This window comes from Medicago truncatula, chromosome 2 (assembly GCF_003473485.1).
Source record: "Medicago truncatula cultivar Jemalong A17 chromosome 2, MtrunA17r5.0-ANR, whole genome shotgun sequence".
NCBI classification, from domain to species: Eukaryota; Viridiplantae; Streptophyta; class Magnoliopsida; order Fabales; family Fabaceae; genus Medicago; species Medicago truncatula.
This window is the reverse complement of record NC_053043.1, coordinates 12,840,427-12,862,774: the sequence shown is the minus strand read 5'-3', so window position 1 is coordinate 12,862,774 and position 22,348 is coordinate 12,840,427. Positions and strand designations below refer to the sequence as shown.

Below are 22,348 nucleotides of genomic sequence, written 5' to 3'. Positions count from 1 at the left end.
TAATGAAATAAAATTGGCCAAATTGCATTCTATATCACAAAGTAAACTTCAAGAAAAATATCCTAGAGAACAATTCAATAGACACCACATCCTTTGACATTGAGTCCTTCCCACTTGTAGTTCTATATTAAATTATACATGAACGAACATATAAGATAATGGAAGTAAAGTTTACATAGTTTAAAAACGGGAACATCATGGAGCTATCTAATAAGTGAAGGGTGTAAGTTGTAACTTCATTCTAAACAGCCGCAACGATGGAGAAATAACTCCTTCTCTAGAAACATTTGCAAATTCCAGCGGTCAAAATATATGAGCAATGTCATATGCAAATCTGTATATTGTCAAGGAACCACAACATGGTAGCAAGAATTTAAGTAGAAGATATATATGCAGGAACATCGGTTATTTTAGGTTGTGTTTAGTAGGATGCCCTGGAGTAACGACTGTTAAGTTGAGTGAGCATGGCAATGGCTGCTCAAGAACATCTGGGATTTCCACCCGTGTATTCATGACATTTCAAAGTTGTTATGAAACATAATTTATCTTACCCAAATCCTCCCCAACCCAAATTTCTTTTCATGTTTATGAACCAAGTTATGATGCAATTATGAAAAAACTAAATCCATAACTAAAATATATGATAATATTTAATTAAAATTAAATAGGCAATCATACTTCAAGTATTATTGACAAAGAAAAGGATACGTCCAGAACAGCACGAACGACTGCATAAGATCAAAAAAGGGGAAGTTATAATGTTGAACACATGCACATTCTAGAGAAAAATATATAGGGGGCGAGAAAGGATACACCCACACACCATTAATGAAACAAAGCTATATATTTTACAAATCATCACATTTCCTATAAGAACATTATAAAATCTCTTTTTGGACCGTAATAGCAAAAGTGAACAATTGAGCAGATTACACTGTACACTTGCTAAGATATAGACCACAGAAATACATGTTCTGAAAGATATCACACAATTGCATGAAAGTCATATATAATTGTTGAATAAATGGGTTAACAAGTATGGTTTTGCTAGGTGACCAGGTGTGGGAATCTTTTAATCCTCTTAGGCACTAATCTGTTACAGATAAGTAATCAATATCGGGTTAGATGCTTGGATTCTATGTAAGTTTTGGATTCTAGGGCACTAATCTGATAGAGAATGTTTTCAATGAGATTTCCATCTACCTTTGCTTGACTCTGTTTGTTTGTTATGTAACCTAGAAAAAATGATTTGGACTCTCTCTAGGTAATTTTAATATACTTATTCGTAAGTCATTCTTTGATTTTCTTAACCAATTTCTGAGTCCAAACAGATAAAAATTTCTGCCAGAGAAGGCCACTGATAATTTAAAAAGTTACTAGTAGATTCATAGGCTTGGGCAGAGTAGTACTTACTAGTATGATTAATACTAAAGGGAATTTTACATATACATAAGGCCAATAACACTCTGTTTCCAATTGTGTAAGTCACATGTACCTCTGAATTAGAAAATAGTCAAATAAAGCACATTTGCTTTACATTGCCAAGCAGCTAATTACATTTAGAGTAGGGCCATCTAGTGTATCTGGTGACTACAATATGTATCCTCTCAGTGGTTGAAACGTTTTCTTTCACAAGTTCAAACTTATGTGTAGAGTATCAGAAAGTATTATGGTAATGAACTTTGTAAGCTATCTCGTGGAATCTTTGGTTGGAGCAGAATGCTAATTTTTTAATGGAAAACATCTAAGGTACACGAGCCTTTTCCCAGTCTCTCTAAGTGCTCAACACTTTTTTTTTATAAAATACAAAATTATCAGGAGATATCTCATGGACATCTTCTGTCAGTTTGAATCTTTTTGCTGAAACAGTTTTCTAGACAAAACTTTGCCACTACATCTTTTATGGCATAAAGAATATAGTGACCTCAAGCATGTTGTTCAGGGGCTTCAAGTAGTTAATAAGCAAAGTGTTTTGCTAACCCTAAAATGTTGATGTGCTTTATTTGCTTTCCCTGACTTTCTAAATTTTATTTTCTTTGACGATGATATCCAGTTTCCTATTTGTATGTGTTTCTACCCATCTTATCCAAACTAATTTCTTCTTCAAAAGTAAAGTTTCTAATACACAAATCATGAAAAAAGAAAAATGAAGTGAACATAAACAACCTACCATTAGACCACCGAGAAAGCCATCAATCAGCACACGGTTCCACGAATCAAAGTATGTGTGGATTGAAAATTTTGCTTTGGCTATGAGCCCGACTGAAGTAAATGCCATGAGAAGTACGTAAAAGATAAATCCTTTCAAGCCTGTGAATCCCAAAATACCAGCAACAACTCCGCCAATTATAGATAAAAATGTCCGGCTGCAAAATAAAAAAAGAAAATCCAATTGTAAACCTTAGACAACATTGAACCAGGTGTTTCTTTTCATCTCCCAACCCACTAACACACACATCCTTGTTTCCCCTTTCTGTAAGAGTGTTATATATTCACACGTCAAGTGCTTGTGTGACTGTTTCATATACAAGGAAATAGAATCATACAATTCCATAATATACTAAAACTGCCACCCCAAACAACTTTGCCTCTCAGAATGTTCCATAATCTTGTAAAGAACAACAAAACTTCTTCTATTTCCGCTCTATGGTTCACCCCACACACATATAACGCTTCTAGTTGTATGTATATATTCAAGTCAACATAGTATTAAGAATGTGCAGTCAAACCAAACCTGTAATATATGGTTTTCATGTTGCTTTGCATATTCTCAGCATTAAAAGTCAACAACTCATTCACTCCATTGCTTGATTTCTTCTCTGATGAACCTGACCCAGAATGTCCAGCCATAATATTCTGTCTAATTTGATATGTTCCTGTGAACAAAAAGAAAACTGAATGACTTTTGCTGAAAGTAAATAAATAAATCACAGTGTTCGATTCTTAATTTTTCTTATAAGCAAATGTAGTAGTTATTTTGTTAGGGGGAGGGGGAAATGTTAGTAGCAGGGATTGAACCCTGGACTTCCTGCATATAACTCCTAGTGTAAAGAAAAACACTAAAGTGTTTGTCTGCTTGCACTTTGTTGTATATATATGTTTTTGTGTCTTATTGTATTCTTCGTTTAAATTTAATTGACTTTTCTGTTTCATTACATCTATGTTATATCTACTTGTCTAAATTTCAGTTTCAATAATCATGTTGTATGTTTTTAAATTTTCTTTTAAATTTGGAAAATAACTCCGTTATTAAGGGAAAATTTGTACAGAAAAAAGGTCCAAGCATAATTTCTAGTTACTTTTAGATTTCCTTTATATTAGTGTTACAAAGAAACACTTCACTGTGGTTAACAAACAGGTAGTTCTAAATCACATGGTCATACCACAAGTCATGAACTCAAGTCCGAGTCAGTACCATATTTGACACACTCACAAGTCACATGCATATATAATGAATAGGAAAAGTAGATTTAACCTACTGTATTTGATAGCTTTGTGCAAAACAATTTGAAGTTAGGCAAGTTACAATGTTCAAGTGGAGCTTTAGAAAAATCTCCAACTTCGGACATTTCTATCTGGATTACAATTATTTGACCACAACAACATTTTTGAATCCAGAGTACAAAATAAGGAATAAATAAGAGAAATTGGAGGAAAATAAGGAGACCACACAATATAAAGTCCAGAAATTATTCAATATGTATACGGGTATACCAACTAAAAGAGTTCAAATTAGACATTTTGATGTTTGATATATTCATGTTAAGCGCTAACTCTACCAATATATGCTAGTTGAATATTATCCCCCAAATAAATTGAAGAAACTTTGTGGGAGATATAAGATACATTGCTCCTATTGTTTGCAAAGTCCTCTTATGATTGGTGGGCTAGTTCCCATAAGGCTGATTATTTTCACATTTGTGTCCACATCTTGTCCCTAAAAATTACAAACATTTATAGAAAAAAATAACTTTGTCTTGGGGTCAATGGATTAATGTCAATGTACTTTGTATGTTAAGCTGGTAACTTTATTCGAAATAACCGATACACATGGTGTAACATGATCACTATGTCCAACACATTTTGTCACTTAAAATTTTAAAACTAGTTAATATTTTCAACACACTGTAACTTAAAATTTTAAAACTAGATGACCTCAAATATGTAGTACATACTTCTGATCTTTCTGGTTTAGTAGATATATTGTACTTTAGGAAGATGAGAACAAGTTTTGGTCCTCATGAGAGAGTATTCACAATCATTATAGGAAATAATTCCGGACACAATTTCTTTCATATTATACAGTGGATAACTAGATATAATTAATACAAGTCTCTTTCTTTTGTCAAAACGCACTACATTCACAACACTACTAATACCATATACTACTATTACCACAATTACAAACCCATTTCCTTTGCGTATGTCATACTCAATTTCAAGGAAGTGAACATAAATATCAAAGGGTAAAATTTTGATTAAAAGATGTAAACAAAGCATACACGAGCAATATTTATAAGAAAACAAACCAAGGGCCTATTTGGATTGGTTAAAGATGTAAATGAAAGATACATAAACAGTGCTTATAGGAAGGAAAACAAAAAACTAAGGACCTGGTTGGATTGACTTATTTGAGCATACTATACTACAACCGACATAAAAGACTATTTGAGAGAGCTTACGGAAACAACTTACGACATGTCCATAAGTTCTCCAGGATGGGCTGTAAAATCTGCTTATAGCCTGCTTATCTAAAAATATTCTGACTTATTTAATCTTTTGTTATAGAAATAGATCATACATAAGCACTTATTTGTATCAATGTATGATAATCCCTTAAGCTATAAGCACTTAATTAAGCATTTTAACCAAACAAGGACTAACGCTACTCCCTAACAAAGCCACCACTTAAGCTAAAACTAACTAACTAGTACTTAGAGTTGAAATTCTAAAAAAGGGGTTTCAAATCTGGATCAATCAAACAAAACAACAAAACTGATCTGGAGAAACTTTGGGTTAGATTGGTCAATTTAGAAATCACAGGAAAACAAATTAATCACTGTCACCAAAACTATCATAGAAAAATTCCAATGTTAATTACGAGAATCATTGTAATAATAAAGTGGATTAAATACCTAAAAATTGAGGTGAATCTGGAACAATGATCGATCGCGATGAAAAGACGATGGTGCTGTTGTTGCTGCGATGAATCTCACAGTACGAAGTAGTAGACTAAGGCGAGACGGAGATTTCTGAAGTTTAATTAATTATAAGTTTTATAATTTTTTTTCTTCTTTTGCTGACCTTTCCGATTAGTAAGCTGCAGAGATGGGCCATAAAATCAATAATATTAATAACAAAAAATGTAAAATTGCTCTTTGGGTCCCTTGAATTGCTTACAGCCCCCCAAATTGCCAAAATGCCCTTGTGTAAAACGATTGGAAGTTGCGAGTCAATCGAGTCGGGAGATAATAATTGCACTACATCAAAACATGAAAATAGTACCCTAAATGTGGAGTTACTCGCTCAATATCTTAAGTAACTCCTCCTCAGTCTAAGCCTCTATCGATATTGGGCAGCACTTCTGCTACAATCTTCTCGAGATCACTAGCATATAGAGGATGTTTAGTATATTCTGCACCATTATTCAAAGGTATTTTATAACCATATCTTCTATATGCCTTATCTTGCTCTATTATTACTGCTCAATTTGACAAGCTTTGATGGATAGTCTTTACATGAAGCAATAATATGAAACGAGCGACCTTATAGAACCAAGATCGAATGGCCAGTTTGTCTCCATAAATGGACACCACGTTTCATCATGTATAATATGCAACAAGTATTCATGAAATACTTGATCCATTTGATAAATAGTTCACTAAAGTACAACATAAGCATTATATTTATGAATGCTTGAAACACGTCCATTCTGCCTAAGCAATTACTCTGACAAATGGGGAAAAGACATCCAAAGGTCACACTTGATCCATTTAAAGATCAACAGATGTTCTATAACAGACTCGTCTTATTAAACAGGCCAGTCTAAAGTCATTTAAAAACCAAGAGAAAGAAGATATGTGGGTTGGATGGATCAGGTGTTCACCAATCTTTTTTCACGTTGAAGCTACATGACGTGGCTTTTGGTTTGATGTATGAGAAATGATATTTGTACAACCATTTTATAATAATTTTTGTGACAACTTTCTCTCTCATACTCACGTTATATTTTTACTTTCTCTCTCTCTATTACTTTGATTTTTATGCCAATGCATATTTTTCTTTGTAAAAACATGGTTGTCTATTTAGTTGTCAAGCAAATAGATGTTCAAATAACACTACTCTTGATGTATAGTATCATACACTAATTATACAATATAGAATTTTTATTATATTTTCAACAATGATATTTAGACATCTTTTATTTTCTACACTTATTTTCTCACTATCTTTCCCTTTCTATTACATCACCAACATATATATCACATCACCATTTTTATTTACTTCTCTCTCAAGATATACACAAGGTGTATGGATGTCCATACACATAATTTTTCTTATATTTACTCTCCATGGTCTTAATCTACAAAGTAGAGATAATACCTAGAGAATTAGTTTTCAATAACTCTAATTAAGTATCGTGTAAGTAATATCTTGCTATACGACCATCTGCTCCCTTAGGGTAGAAGCCACCAGGGACACTCTCATTACCACTTCCATATATAATCCTCAATATTTCTTGTGGAGTCCTTGGATATGATAGTGAATTATTATCAGCAGAAAGGATGTTTCCTGAGAAAGGAGATGTGAATCCAAGACCCTCATCTTTCACACCCTCATTCCCTAATTTATTCCTAAGGGTTGAGATACGATTAGTGAACTCTGCCACAGTTACTCCATAAGGATGCACCTTCCATGCTCGACGTTCGTATAACAATGTTCTTATAACTGCATCTTGGCCTGCTTCTACTCCTAGAAGGCCTGCAACTAGCTGTTAAATACATGCAACATTATTATACATCTAATGGTGAAATCATAGTACAAACATGAAAATTTGTAAGTAGATGCATGATAGTTTTTTAGTTATATACCTTCTTGGAAGTAGCATTTCGCAATAGTGGATTGGCTCCAACATAACCAGTAAGACCAACATAAGGAATCACATATGATGCAATCAGATAGTTGATATCATTTGCATAAGGATCAAAAGGAGGGTGAAGAGGATGTCCAAAGGCACTATCCATTATCTTGGCAAATGATGATTTGCTTAGATCTAATAAAGGTCTAGGAAATCCTCTCACTGTGCTCTTTATAGCCCTACAATAAAGATTCATACAACTTTACTCACACACATACAATGATTCAACTCAAAGGGAATGTATTTTTTAAAATTGAATTATTCAACACAATAACCAAATTAACAAGAAACTCAACTCAAGATATAGAGATAATAAAATAATATATATGATAAGTTATTAGATTTAAAAAGAGTTAGAGGGAGAACCTCAAGTGTCCAATTTCTTGCACACCAAACTGTAATATAACATCCCTAACAAGGTCACCAAGTCTGGCCACTTTTGCCCCAATAGGAGGAGGGCCACCCTCTGCTAACTCTGGAGCAACTACATCCAATCCATGACCTAATGATCCAAATAAAAAGAATTCAGCCTCCAAGTACTCTAAATTAAGAGGAAATTCGAGAAGATCAACATCTGAATAATTTTTGGGGGGAGTGAGCACAAAAGAACAAGATATTTGGGTCAAGATAAGGAAGGCATGCAAAACAACAATGGAAGCTGTGACTCTATTAACATAATTAGGTGCCATATTTTAGTCCCTTTCTTATGAGGACGATGGTATTATGATATGCCACTATATATATAAACAAATTGGTTCATTTTACCTACCTAAAAAACAAACTTTGGATAACTTTTTAAATTAAGATATTATTTTTAAAATTTATCTCTAATTAGTACTATTATTTTTCTTTTTGAATTCCAGAATTTATTATAATTACTATTTTTTACAAGATTAGGATTGCTATTGTATAACTTAAATTCCCAAATATTTTATGACAAAAGCAACTCCAAAGGTGACGTCGTTTGGTTGGTGGATATTACAAAACAAGATTCTTACTAGAGATAATTTACTACATCAACGAGTGTTAGCGCAAAATAATAGTCTTTGTTCGGATGGGTGTGACATGGAAGAAACGGTTAATCATCTATTTCCTAGTTGTTTGGTCTTTGTCATTTGGTACTTCAATGGTTAGAGATGCATTACGTTTTCTTATATTATTATCGAGCATGTTATTCAATTTCGTAACTAATTAATATATAAGAAGGTTTTTGAAGAAATTATAGTCTACTTTATATCTAATCTGGTTAGCTACAATGTGAATTATTTGGAAGGAGATAAACTCTCAAATTTTCTAACTTAATAGGTTTCAACACAGCGGCTTGTCGACAAAGTAAAGCTATTAACTTTTCCGTAGTTGAAAGCGAAAATTTCGGTTTTGTCTTTTGATGTTCAACAATTGTGGGATAACACATTTGTTTGTATGGGTTTGGTTACATAGTTGTGAGTTTTTTTCTTTTTGTTTTCTGTTTGACTAACATGTTGTTATACTTTGATACTTTAGTGTCATTTTCAAGCGCACCTTGTGCTAGTTTCGACACTTTTCAAGTTTAATATATTCCATTTTAATTTTTTTTAAAATCTCACATAAGGTTGGTGGGAATGTATCAATTTTAACCAATAAAAAAGAGTATATTGCTATCATATTTTATGAGAATTGTTAAAAAAAAAAAACTGATTTATTTTAAAAATACAGTTTTTTGTGTATGCAACATATACAAACAATGGGTAAACAGTACTGTGAGAGTTAACTTAAAATCAGAAATCTGGATAATCGTGCCACGATGGAGAAGCATCGCGCCACGATTGTTGAAGCAAGATTCTGAGGAAGCTACTGGAAATTTCGTGGCACGATGACCCTGTATCGTGGCACGATGGCATCGCTGAAGATAAAAATAAAACGTATTTTCAGTTAGATTTGTTTCAGTTTTTTAAGGGTTTACTTTCCACTATAAATATAAGCCTTGTATCAGATGATAAAGTGTGTAGAAAACAGGGTTTAGAAACCAACATTCAAACTAGGGTTTATAGAGAATTTCTCTTGGCAACAACACTAGGGTTGGGATTGTTTTGATTCACCTTAAACAAAGCACTATTAGGATTGAGTCTCTTGGTCACGGGAAGAGGCTGGGACTTGGGTAGAATTAGGTTTGAAAACTGATTCTTGGAACTCAATATCTCTTTGTAAAGAAACTCATATCATTATAGTGGAACGGAGAGCTGCTCTCTCCCCCAGACTAGGTCATCATTAGACCGAACTAGGTAAACAAATTATTGTGTTCTTTCTCTCTCTTCCTTTTATCTCTTGTCTACTTTTTGTTTGGATTATTTGCTACCCGCTTGATTTGATTACTTGGTATTAATTTGCTCCACGCATCAAGTTTTTATTGGTATGGTTTTCTCAACGAATTCACAAGTACTTTATGACCTGTCTGTTTCTACCCAAAAAAAGTATATACAATTCATTGGCCATATTCTACCTGCCTTTTAATTACCTCAACAACAATACCCAATTTAGAAAAAAGAACGACCTATCACCTAACTTTGATTTATATATATGTTCCATGCATGATTTGTTCACGTAATTTCCATTCAAGTTGAATTCACAATAAAAAAGAAATTCCATTCACGCTGTATGGTCATCATATTTCAATGTTAAAAGAAATTCTTATCTCAATGTTTGTGTTGAATATTACATTTTTGTTATTATTACGCTATGCTGCTAAGAAATCAATTTCCTAACAATAATTAAGATTGACTAAGAGACACCATTTTATTATTATTTTTTTTTTTTGAAGGGAGACACCATTTTATTATTTATTTATCACAAAATGAAGCGTGAATAAATGAAGCACTCAATCAAGTAGTTGTCGTGTGGTCACAACACATATCCAAATCATTTAGTAATTACTTCAGTAATAATAATTACTATTTTCTTCATACTTTTTTCAACGTGTGTGTACTTTAAATAGATAGTATAATGCTGATTGCTGAACACATGCACATTCAAGAGTGGAATATATAAGGAGATGATACAAAACCCTAACATAGATATTTCTATGATCTAAATAGTGTAAAGGATGAACGGATCAGATAAGATCAGCAAGACAATTACATATACCTCTTATTTTAAAGGGCAATGATAACCAATGCCCTAAAAAAAATTTAAAAACACTAAAAGTTTTTTTAATTGAAAATGACGATATTTAAACTTTTAAAAAAATTGAATAGCCGCTTTTAAATAAAATATATGTCTTGCTATTTTGTGTCTTTAGGAACAAGTTAAAGAATCTAAAATTGGAAGTTTTCCACAGACAATTATTTCTATTTTAAATTCCTTAATATGTACCGTTGAATATGAGTATAAGTGGTACTAAATCCACCTTTCTTGATGAAATGCAACTAGCATTCGAAACACCAAAATCATTACATAGATTACTTACCAATTCATTCTAGGGGATTTACAAACCATTCACAACAAATATGGATAACAAAAGTTTTTCTCCAAAAACCACTTCCAAGATAGATGTTTAATCCCCAAAACCACAATTTTACTTTTGACATTTTAGAGAGGAAAATATAATCATTCATTATCTTTCATATTGCTGATAACACCATGTGCCAAATTTAAGCATCTTTCCCTTTTCTAGTATAGAAGCAAAAACTTTCAAGCAACACAAAAAATGTTTAACACATAATCTAACACACACTTACCAACACACTCTTTTTAATTGGTTAAAATTCACATGGGTTTCCACTACTAGAAAAAGCAAAATTAGCGAGGGAAATTAGTGACGGAAAAAATGAAATTCCTCACAAATTCATTGGTCGCAAAATTTAGTGACGAAATTAGAGAGGAATTTTACGTTTTCCCTCACTAAATTTAGTTTTTTTAGTAGTGTTCACCAAATCATGTGGGTCACATATGAATTTGGTGGATCCCATGTGAATTTTAACCAATCAAAAGAATGTGTTGAAAAATGTATGTTAGAAGGTGTGTTGCTAGCATTCATCTCTAGGTAATACCGAAACAAAACCAATTAATCCACTTGAAGATTTCATACCAAATGGCCCTTGCAGTTTTACACATTCATCAAACAAATGTGTTTCCGACTCTCTAGCACACACACAAAACACAAGGAGATTCTTCACCTTCCCAAAAACTCTTCTCTTATAAAGATTTATTCTTGTACGGAGGCGACCTAACTATTATCATTTGACAAGAGAATATAACCACCTTTGATAGAGGATAGATTCCCCATAGATTTCCCCTCTTCCCGGTTCCATTGTAGAATTTGTAAAAGAATGAATGCAATTTATATGATTATATTGATTTTTTTAACTTGTGCCATTGGAACACTGATCATTAGCATTTTTCAATTTTAAAAACTATGCAACCTTACATTTAAATTTCAAAGACATAAAGCCCTCATTAACCTTTATCTGAACCATTAATAATTAAACATATCACCAACCACCAGTCACCACACATAAAACTCAAACTAGAAATATTAGTCGGTATATTTTAAGGGATGCCAATAATATGACTAGCTAGTTGATTCTTTAGTTTTCTTTTCTAAAAGTGGGAAAAAACTAATAGTATGATTAATGCTAAAGGGTTTACGATGGACAGTACCCGGCTCATGAAGTATGAACAAATTATCACAAGGAAAAGAAGCATTGCATTCTCTATAGCAATATTATAAAATCTCTTCTCAGCTATTAATAACAAATTAAAGTGAACTAAGTAGTTTATACTCCCTTAAATTATCACAAGGAGTAAGTGCTAAGAACACTATGCTTTCAATATTTACTTCAACGTTTTTACTCTTTTATATAAGATCTATTACCGCTTTATATGAGATCTATTCCTAAAGAGTGAGATCCACTATATTCCACTCAATACAAGACTATATATTAGAGTGAGTGTTAAAAAGAGAGTGTCTCTGACCCTCTTCCATTATATGCTTGATAGAGATAAGAGAAATACAAGATTATGTGGTAAGAAAACTAGATATGAACTCTATTGATCATTCAGGTTTATTAGATACTTTTTAGGGAGATGCAATCTAGTTTTAGTCCGGTGTATTCTTGAGAAAGACGGAAGTACTCATAATCCGTTGATAGAGGGAAGCATATTCTTCCATATTATACAGTAGATATAACTAATTACAAGTCTCTTTTTTGGTCAAAACACTACATCACAACACTAAGCATATTCTTCTTCCATATTATACAAAGTCTCTTTTTTGGTCAAAAGACACTACATCACAACACTACATGCTATATATAACGCATTACAAACTCATTTGAGGATATGATTTGATTACAACATATAAACATGCTATTTAAGAAAAATCAATATAATGTAGCTATTAGCCCTAGTAAGACTCAACAACTAGATGTCGTTTTATAGTTGCTTTGTATAAGTACAAAGAAAATACGAGGATCATGGATTAATCTACAAAGCAAGAAAGAGTATGTTGAGTTGACGACCTAGAACATAAATACTATTGGTCACCTCAAATCTCCATTTTTTTACAATGTCATCTCTATAAAAAAGACATCATGACTTCGAAAATATACTTTTATTGTGAACTCTAACAGAGTCTCACCAATATTTGATGTGTTGAGCAAATCAGTGCAACCAAAACCAAAAGGAATGCAATAATAATCTTGAACTCACACTACCAAAAAAATGGCTATTGGCCACACTAAAATTGCCATGATTTTTCCTTAGGCGTGGATAACAACAAAAAATGATAGAAGGGTCCACTTGCCACACTATAACTCTCACGGTTTTGTTTTGACCGTTGATAACTTTGACATGCTGGACAAAAAAATAGAAGGCGCGTAATACACATTTCATTCCCACACTTATTTTTCTCCAAAAATTTCACTCCACTTTCACAAGCCGCGCCAGAACATCCCACTCCTTCTTTCAATCTTTCATCCCATCATAAAACCCCAAAATCAGTTTCATCTTTCTTCCCCAAAGTCATGGCTTTCTTCAGAAAACTTAATCACATCTTTCTTCCCTAAACCCTAATCCCCAAATTAGTTTGTTACCATCCTCTGTTGTAAGCTTTCTCAATTAGTTCGAATTCGCTGCACCAGTTCGAATTCGCCATACACACAATCTACTGTAAGCTTTCTCTCTATAATAAGATGTTAATTTAATTTCCCTGCTTATCAGCTTGGTCTTCGCTCAATCTGGGAGTCACACGCTGTTGTATTTGTTATAGGTGCTTTTTGTCCCTCACGATTTGAAGATGTGAAGTCTGCACTTGGTTAGTGAGACATGATTTTAGTATTTATAAATAACTATATTTTTCTAGTGAGACACAATATTTGTTTACCAGATCGGTCTAATAATGACCTATTATGGGGGAGATAGCAACTCACTCCCTTCTACTGATCAAAAGAATAACTTTCTAGAGAGAATCCAAAAGGAATTACAAGAATCAATCTTAAAACCTAATTCTACCCTTTTCTCGAATCTCTTCTCGTAACCAAGAAACTCCATGATTTTGTATATATCTAGAAGGAGAATCCTTGATGATTCTCCCAACTCTAGGGATCTTACCAAGAGAAAGCCTACAAAATTTCTCCAACCCTAGTTTTAGTTTCGGCAGCAGAAACCCTTGTTTTTTCCCTAGCTGAAAACAGAAAAAAAACAGATTTTTATATATACTGCTGTCCCCCTGTGTTTGGTCGCAAATTGGCAGTAGCAAACTCAATGTTATACGCCTGAGCGCAAAACTGCCACGTCTTGATACAAATTGGCAGCCCTAAACACTGAAAAAATCATTTTATTATTTTTTGGTGATTTTCAAGTCAATCATCACATACTTGTCAGAAAATGGAATGGTTAATATCTTTTGGAAAACCAGAAATATGATTGTTCAAGCTGATCTCGACTTCTCTCCAACATAAGAGATTTTCTCTTTCATTCCTTCAGTTGTTTTCTCTGCTCTTAGTAATTGAGCAATACAATAGGCTAACCATTAGATATTGTTATAGATGTAGTTGACATACATAGAGTTACAATATGTTTTTTGAAATGCTTGTTAACTTTTTTCAATTGTTAATCTAAAAATTTATCAATTGCACTATGGAGCATATATTCAGTTGCATTATTTTAAAAAAAAAATGCTAACTTGTACCATTAAGGGACAAATAAGAGTCAAAAGTAGAAATATTGTATTGTAATCAATGCATTTGAATTTATTTTTTTTACATTTTATTAATTAAATGCACAAAATTTATTTTTAGTTTCTTAGGGCACAAGTTAGCATGACCTTTATTTTATTTTTTTATCAATTGTTTTAGATATGCATTGAATACATAAATTCAAAGGTTGATTGTCAAATGTATTATTTGTCCATAACTTCTTTTTTTCTTATAGATCAATTCTTTCAAGATTATTAAATCAACCACCTATTGTAACATCCCAATATTTTATATATGTATTTTTTTAAAATAATCTTCTTGACTTTCCACTTAGCTGTTCAACAATTTATTTTATGTGCGAGAAACTTTACAAAATCTTGACATTCTTTACTTTGGTTTATCAATTGAATCTGATTCCATCTATTTCATTTTTTTTTTTAATCAATTTGGTGTGACAAAAATAGGTTATCATTCCTTACATGATTTATTTTTATTCAAATCATTTACTGTTGTATTTTTACTTGTAACCTATTTTAGAGTTAATAATTTGTATTATATTAATTCCTTTATTTTATTTTTGGTCAAGATGATATTAATTATTTTATTAATTTGGTTTTCTATTTAGATATGGTCATACCACACGTTTTTCATTGTCTAATTGCCTAGTCAAATATGCTTCAAAATATCTCCTATTAAACTACTTTTTTTTTTTTTTGAGAGAAACCCAATTAAACTACTTATTAGCATCTCTTTCCACATTGGTTTGCCATTCAAATACCATTAGCATATATAATTCTCATACGATTTCAGTTATAAACCTTCTGCATAAAGACGTTTAACAAATATACCCCAGCAACCTCTTTTGATTATCCCATTCATCTTCACATTCTCTACCCATGACCGGCAATTAAAATTAGTTTCCAGATCCATCAATTAGATCGTATCATTTCTTCCCAATCAAATTCGTGTAAGTTATTAAGACTTCATGTCCTTCCATTTCATTCATATTCTTATTTTATGAAAGTACAATTTCATTCCATTTTTGTTTTCCTGAACCTGCCTCTATACGTAGGATTAAGAGTAGGCCTCCATTCGCCGTCAAATTGTGTTGATTTTTGGGAGTTGGATCGCGTCACATGATTCTTCGTTTTCTAAATTTCTATCATCAGAAAATGTCTCTAGTTAGAGGAGTTGCGTGTGTATTGTAGCTGCAAAGTCGAGACTCGTTCGTAGATGCACTTGGAAGGAAAAGTACCTAAAAGGTAAGGGCTTTTTCCCCATACGTCCATACAAAGTACTAGGATGATGTTGTGAATTAGAAGTACAAATTCTTATCTTTTGGAAAGAAAAACAACTAAAATATATATTTAGGTGGTAATATTTAACAGTTTACAAAAAATTATGCATGCTTTATTTGTTTTTGTGATGTTAGAAAAGAAATGTTAGATTTTTTTGAAAAACCAAAGAAAGGAAAAATATGATAATTGTGAGTATTATAAAAAGGGTATAAATTTTAGAAATAATGATTATATGGTTGCTGAAATTCTTCCTGGATAAATTAATAAATGCTTAAATTTATCATAGTATATATGTGACTATATTATTTCCTGGAGAAAAATGCTTGTAGTGTTATTTTTAGCATATATGTGGCTATATATTTCTTGGAGCAAAATGCTAAAGTTTATTTTATTTTCCTGTACAGTTAATAGTCTAAATTTGCAATATATGTATAGCTTAATTAATTCTTGTAGTTAGCAGACGATAGTTAATGTTCTCTATTCCGGTAGAAATAATTAAGTTAATATATGAGTATGGATGTTTTGGTAAGACTTAATATATGAACTCAAAAGATGAAAGGTAGACTCTCCTTTTATGTGGGTATATGTTTTGGATTGATGAACATAAATGTGAGATCGTTATCGAACTAAAATAATAATAAGAGAAATTAAATGAGCCTTTTATGAAAGATTTCTTTTGTCATGTACATGATGTTGTATTATTACTTTCTGTGTGGTTGCCTAAGTGGCGGGGATTGCATCTGTTTTTATTATCATGACATAAGCATTTGTGGTGTGCCTTAGTGGCGGGATAATATCATATCTCTTTGTGGTGCCTAAGTGGCGGGATTCATGATTCATTTTCATGATCATGCATCGCATATGCATCTGTGTGGTGCCTTATAGTGGCGGGTTATTTTTGTGTGGTGCATGTGTGGCGGGTTATATCTGGATCATGTAGTATTTAAGAGCATGCATTTTACACATAATCGCATTGCATTGAGTCTGTTATGCATTTGTGTGTTGATAAGTGATTAAACTATTATAATACAAAGGAAATGTGTGTGAACTTTACCTTAAAGAATATGACTTAAATGTATTTTTCTTAATTCTTTTTGATTGAGAAGTTTTGGTACTATCTATCTTATGACATTGTTTCTTGTGCTTTGAGTATGAACCAATTTGGATAAGAAAATTGACACTTACACTAACCTTTTAGGTACCAAAGAAGAGATAGTGTATGCTTCGGTGTTTTTGCTTGAAGCGCGCGGGGACGAAATTGAATTGTAATCTTAAAAATAATTTTGAAGGATATTTAGTTTGAGAATTTTAATTAAATTATGTTAAGAATTTTGTATAGTTTTTTTTTAAAAAAATTTATTATTGATGATAAAAAATAATAAATAGTAGTGATTTTCGAAAAAATAAAATGATTTAAACGTAATGTCTTGGATCAAAATCCGGAGCGTTACACCCACCATTTTCTTTCCTTTATTCCAAATGACTATTGACGATATCATCTATTTTAGGAATTCAGATTGTGTAGAATCTTATCAAGTCAAGAAGTACACATAAGGTGTATATCATCAACCATTAATAATAACTAAGTTCAATTCTTTAAGAGTTGGCTTAAGCAACATGTGTTGCTTTGACCATCGTTGTAATTTTTTGATCTGTTATTAGTTTTTAGGATACTATGTCTTGAATATTATAACAATTGATGCTTGTAGAAGTTTATGTATCATTGACGCATACATCACAATTTCATCAAAATAAAATTTCTAGTCTTAAAAGTTATTACATGAGGCTGAAATTCATGAGATGTTTCTTGTAACTAATATTATGTGTATGACACTTGTAATGTATTATAGGGGTCAGAAAAAAAAAATTAAAATATGTATACGTAGCTGAAGCTTGAACTGATTGATAAAGGCTAGTTTGAATTATACTATGGTATTCTGATATGTACCATGTATCACTCTTGACATTTAAGGAGGCAACCCCCAACACTCAATTTAATTTTCATATTTATCTTCTAGTTTTTTTTACCTAAGCAACGCTCAACACTCAATTTATTTTTCATATTTATCTTATATTTTTTTCATAGACTAACTTCTTGAAATAGAGGAGAGGCTAATTGTTTTTGTAACATATTTTTCACTGAATTATGTTTAACAAATTAAACACCGTGGTAAGGGTTTGGACTTTAAGCTTCAAGGACAAAATTCAAATTTCCTTGACCACAATTATAAAATAGTCAAATTTCCTTGATTAGTAATTAAGATTGCTGTCTAATTTGATGTCATTTTGGTTTAAGACACCACATAAAACACATCCATTTAAGGTTTAAAACAATTTCTACAATCAACAAATTACCCATGCAATCACATATTCTAAAGATCCGATATGATCCACATTTCAAACTTTGTAAATCGAGTCTAAATTATAATTATGAAATAGAGCGATGCTATATAGTATGAAAGAAAACATAGCAAAAGCTTCCCGAATCAAAACTAACCAATCACAATTTGTTGTTTAGCAGAATACAAGGAGGTGTTTGCTGAAAAAACGTAAATCAAGAAATAAATCTCCAATCAAAACTAGCCGGCTATTATCTTGGCCTATTCCCTTGACATTCTCTTGTGAGAAAAAGTATTTCCCTATGAAATATGAGTCGTTCAATATTGATCCAATTATTCAAAGTAATTCATTGATTGTGTGAATACAGGAGATTTAAGTCCATTCATATCGTATCCACAGGCCTAAGTTGCAGTAACCTTTAAATTTTTTCCAAAAAATACTAATTGAACCATATATATAGAGTGCTTATTATATATATTTCCTCTCCAGAATCTTTGTCTACATTGTAGAGGCAATAGCTCCTCTTTTAATTAAGTACATTAACCCTCAATAACTCTAATTAAGTACTAAGTAAGATTTTGCTATAACACCATCTCCTCCTTTAGGGTAGAAGCCACCTGGGACATGTTCATCACCACTTCCATATACAATTCTCAATATTTCATTTGGAGTTCTTGAATATGATAGTGAATTTTTATCACCAGCAAGGATATTTCCTGAGACGGGTTCATCTTTCACACCCTCATTTCCTAATTCATTCCTAAGCGCTGAGATGCGATTAGTGAACTCTGCCACAGTTATTCCATAAGGATACACCTTCCATGCACGACGTTCATATAACAATGATCGTATAACTGCATCTTGGCCTGATTCCACTCCTAGAAGGCCTGCAACTAGCTGTTAAAATACACACAACATTAAAATTATTTTAGTAGGTAGCGATGAAATCACGATAAACAAATAATTAAGTTTTTTTATATCGAGTCAAACTAATGTTTACGAAACTAACTTAAAATTTAAAAGGTGACACTATTTATAAACTATTTTTTAGCTTTTTTTTTTTTCTTTTCGAGTAAAACTTGAAATTTTCCTAAATAAAATCGCAAGTGAATAACACGCGTCAATCGGGTATTTTTTAAAATAGAATTGTGTCATTCTTTTATTACTAGTAAGTTTGAAAAGTTTTAATATGATGAGTATGATGATATACCTTCCTCGAAGTAGCATTTTGCAGGTTTGGATTGGCGCCAACATAGCCGGTAAGACCAACATAAGGAATCACATAAGATGCAAGCAGAAAGTTGACATCATTTGCATAAGGATCAAAAGGTGGGTGTAGAGGTTTTCCAAAGGCACTATCCATCACCTTGGCAAATGATGATATGCTTAGATCCATACAAGGCCTAGGGAACCCCTTCACTGTGCTCTTTATAGCCCTACAATAAAAATTCATACAATAGGTCAAATTATAAGATTCAAAAAGTACTAAAGAGATGATAAAAAAAAAAAAAAAAAAGTACTAAAGAGTACCTCAAATGTCCAACTTCTTGCAAACCAAATTGCAAGATAATATCCTTAATAAATTTACCCAGTTTGGCCATTTTGGCCCCAATAGGAGGAGGGCCACCCTCTGCTAACTCTGGAGCAACTACATCCAATCCATGACCTAATGATCCAAATAAAAAGAATTCAGCTTCCAAATATTCTAAATTAAGAGGAAATTCAAGAAGATCATCATCTGAAAATGTTTCTGGAGGAGTGCAGCATGAATAAGAACATGATTTTGGGATCAAGGTGAGAAAGGCAAGCAAAGCAACAATGGAAGCTTTAACTCTCTTAGCGTAATTCGGTGCCATGTGTTTGGCTCTTTCTTTATGATATATGGTTGCAAACTATATATGATGAATGCAGTTATATATATGAAAAAACTGGTTCATACCCACCTTCCCTAAATTAAAATATATAAACCCTCTTCGGATAATTTTTCTCCTAAGTATTAGTTTTTTTTTTTTTTTAAGGGTTCTCCTAAGTTTTTTATTTTTATTTTTCTGAATAAAAGGGGTTCTCCTAAGTATTAGTCTCTTTCTAAATTAACTATATTTTATTATTATTTTTTAAATACTTTCTAATTAGTATTTTTTTTTTTAAACAAAATACTTTCTAGCAATTTCATAAATTATTATGATTAAGGTTACTATTGTATAACTTAAAACATTGTCCCTATGTCAAAAAAAAAAAAAACTTAAAACATTGACCGTCTCAAGAAACAAATAACATTGTCACTACTCAAAATGATAATTGTAGAGATCACATTTAATATTTAGGGACAGTCCTTCACTTTGGAAAAAAAAAAAAAACTTAAAATATTAACTGAATTATTATAATTTAAAAATTCAAATATACATAGACACACTATACTACATTTCAGAAAATAAATATGGGACGTGGCAAGATCATGAAATATATTTGTTGCGATAAAATAATGTGTTTTTGTTGAGCATTATTTGGTGGGGGACTTCTTGGAAATGTAAAGATGATTTGTTTCTCCTTCATTTAAAGAGTGTTTCACGATACTATTTGGTAGGGTTGTATAACAATGATCCGATGAACTTGAAACATCAATATAAAGTTAGTTAAATTAGTTCGTATTTTTTTTTTTTTTTAAGTTCTGGTCTAAACCAATTAAATTGGACATCTATTACTTCAGATATATTCAAAACAATCCCTCGAAAACTAAACAAAACCATTATATTTATTATTATTTCTTCTATTTCACATTATATTAACAATTATATCTTAATTAAAAATATAATCTTAATTAAAAATATATTGTATTCATACATTTTTTTAAATCATTATAGATTTATTTTTTGAAAGTTTAGCTTATGTATTTGTTTTAACAGTATAAGAAATAATATATAATGTATGATTAAAAGTATTTACAATGGGTGGAGTACGTAACGGTACTTTACAACCTGTGGCATATATATCTCTAATCTAAAGGTTAATAATTAACTAACCATACATTTTAAACATATTTTTTAGCATCAAAATTTATTAAATAACTAGAGAAGTACAAACTGTTCTTAACCTACAAATCGGAAAGATTATAAGAGATACTCGTCCAACAAAAATAAACACCTTACATACATCAAGAACTAAGACAAAGAAGAGGGTTCGAGAACCATTCAAAATACAAATAAAGATTCCCCTAATTTTCTAGCAATAAACTCGAGGAGGCGGCAATCTCCCCCCTCCTAAATTTCGGAAGAAAAAATAACCTCCCTTAGAACTTCCCTAATTTTCCAAATTGTTGCATTCTAAATTGCTACATTTTAATCACTATATAATCCCTAGTTTATTTAGAAGAGAGTTGAAACAATGACCTATCACCTAACCATGATTTATACATATGTTCCGTGCATGAATTGGTCTGTGCACGTACGCAATCTCCATTCAAATTGTGGTGTCATCATATTTCAATGAAAATCTTCGGGATGAGAAAGTTTTTATTTCAATATTTTTATGTTGAATATTTCATTTTTGTTTTTTCCCACACGTGCTTCGTATTTGCTCTACGCAGCTAAGAAATCAATTTGTTAACATTAAAATTCATTAGTATATTGAAAAAAATGAAGCGTGAATAAAAGAGTTCCATACAAACTATTGTGTTAAATTAAAATTGGAGAATTGGAATTAGGTGTCAAAGTCAAACCATTGATACTCAATGGCATTATCATAGCTTGGCTTTTCTCCCTTCCTTCAATTGATTTGACATCATTTTTTTTTCTTCAGTGCGTATGTATATGCCATAGCCACATCACCAGATATGACTATTATTAGTAAGTGATTTTATTGTACAGATGTATCCAAATACGAATATTATAATCAGTTGGTTTGCTTCGGTTTTTAGGAAAAATAATTCAACCATTACAAAATAATTGATTTGGTTTGATTTGGATCAAGGGAAGGACACCTTTGTTACCTTAATTAATCCATGTTAGTTAAATATACTATGTAGTTCCCTCCAAAAAAAAAAACTATGTAGCCAGTATAATTGAGTTTTATAATTGAATAAAAAAAAGCATTTCCTAAAATTTAATTTTTTTAAACATTGGATGAATTAAGCATGAATTTTTTTCCTTTAAAAATAAAGGTATGAAATTTTAAACGTTCAAGGTTCAAGATAAAAGTAACAAAAATATGTATTTTGAAGTCAAATTTTGAGCTTTTAGGACGAACTAAGGAAGTTAGAATATTTGAGAGAAGGAAAATTTCTATTACTTAAGAGGATATTTTGATTTTAATTTACTTGCTTAGTTTACATATGATAGATTTTCTCCTATTTATAGACTTAGATAGTTCTAGGTACATCAATCGATTAATGTGTGAGAGAGAGT

At 31.6% G+C, this 22,348-nt stretch overlaps 3 protein-coding genes and 1 long non-coding RNA gene across 5 annotated transcripts; 1 reads left to right on the top strand and 3 right to left on the bottom strand.

Moving 5' to 3' along the window:
- On the bottom strand, positions 1-5,292 carry LOC11408789 (ER membrane protein complex subunit 6). Of its 2 annotated transcripts, none has more exons than XM_039830420.1 (5): positions 5,136-5,292; positions 2,735-2,876; positions 2,171-2,366; positions 709-778; positions 1-334 (listed from the first exon to the last, which is right to left on the bottom strand). In XM_039830420.1, the coding sequence occupies exons 2-5, from the start codon at positions 2,848-2,850 to the stop codon at positions 237-239; spliced, it is 480 nt and encodes a 159-aa protein (XP_039686354.1). In that variant the 5' UTR covers positions 2,851-2,876; positions 5,136-5,292; the 3' UTR covers positions 1-236. The 2 variants fall into 2 exon arrangements, with proteins under 2 accessions (XP_039686354.1, XP_003594697.1); XM_003594649.4 differs by having other exon boundaries at positions 709-728.
- A 1,184-nt stretch (positions 5,293-6,476) lies between these two features.
- Positions 6,477-7,869, bottom strand: LOC11408788 (desiccation-related protein PCC13-62). The gene is made up of 3 exons (XM_003594648.3): positions 7,505-7,869; positions 7,092-7,317; positions 6,477-6,991 (listed from the first exon to the last, which is right to left on the bottom strand). The coding sequence occupies exons 1-3, from the start codon at positions 7,825-7,827 to the stop codon at positions 6,632-6,634; spliced, it is 909 nt and encodes a 302-aa protein (XP_003594696.1). The 5' UTR covers positions 7,828-7,869; the 3' UTR covers positions 6,477-6,631.
- Positions 7,870-15,036: 7,167 nt separating this feature from the next.
- On the top strand, positions 15,037-17,489 carry LOC112419140 (uncharacterized). The gene is made up of 3 exons (XR_003009233.2): positions 15,037-15,277; positions 15,383-15,572; positions 16,807-17,489. It is a non-coding gene; the product is annotated as an uncharacterized lncRNA (long non-coding RNA).
- Positions 17,490-18,271: 782 nt separating this feature from the next.
- On the bottom strand, positions 18,272-19,886 carry LOC11415970 (desiccation-related protein PCC13-62). The gene is made up of 3 exons (XM_003594645.3): positions 19,479-19,886; positions 19,159-19,384; positions 18,272-18,845 (listed from the first exon to the last, which is right to left on the bottom strand). Exons 1-3 carry the CDS (start codon positions 19,802-19,804, stop codon positions 18,504-18,506), a joined length of 894 nt encoding a protein of 297 aa, XP_003594693.1. The 5' UTR covers positions 19,805-19,886; the 3' UTR covers positions 18,272-18,503.
- Positions 19,887-22,348: the final 2,462 nt, after the last annotated feature.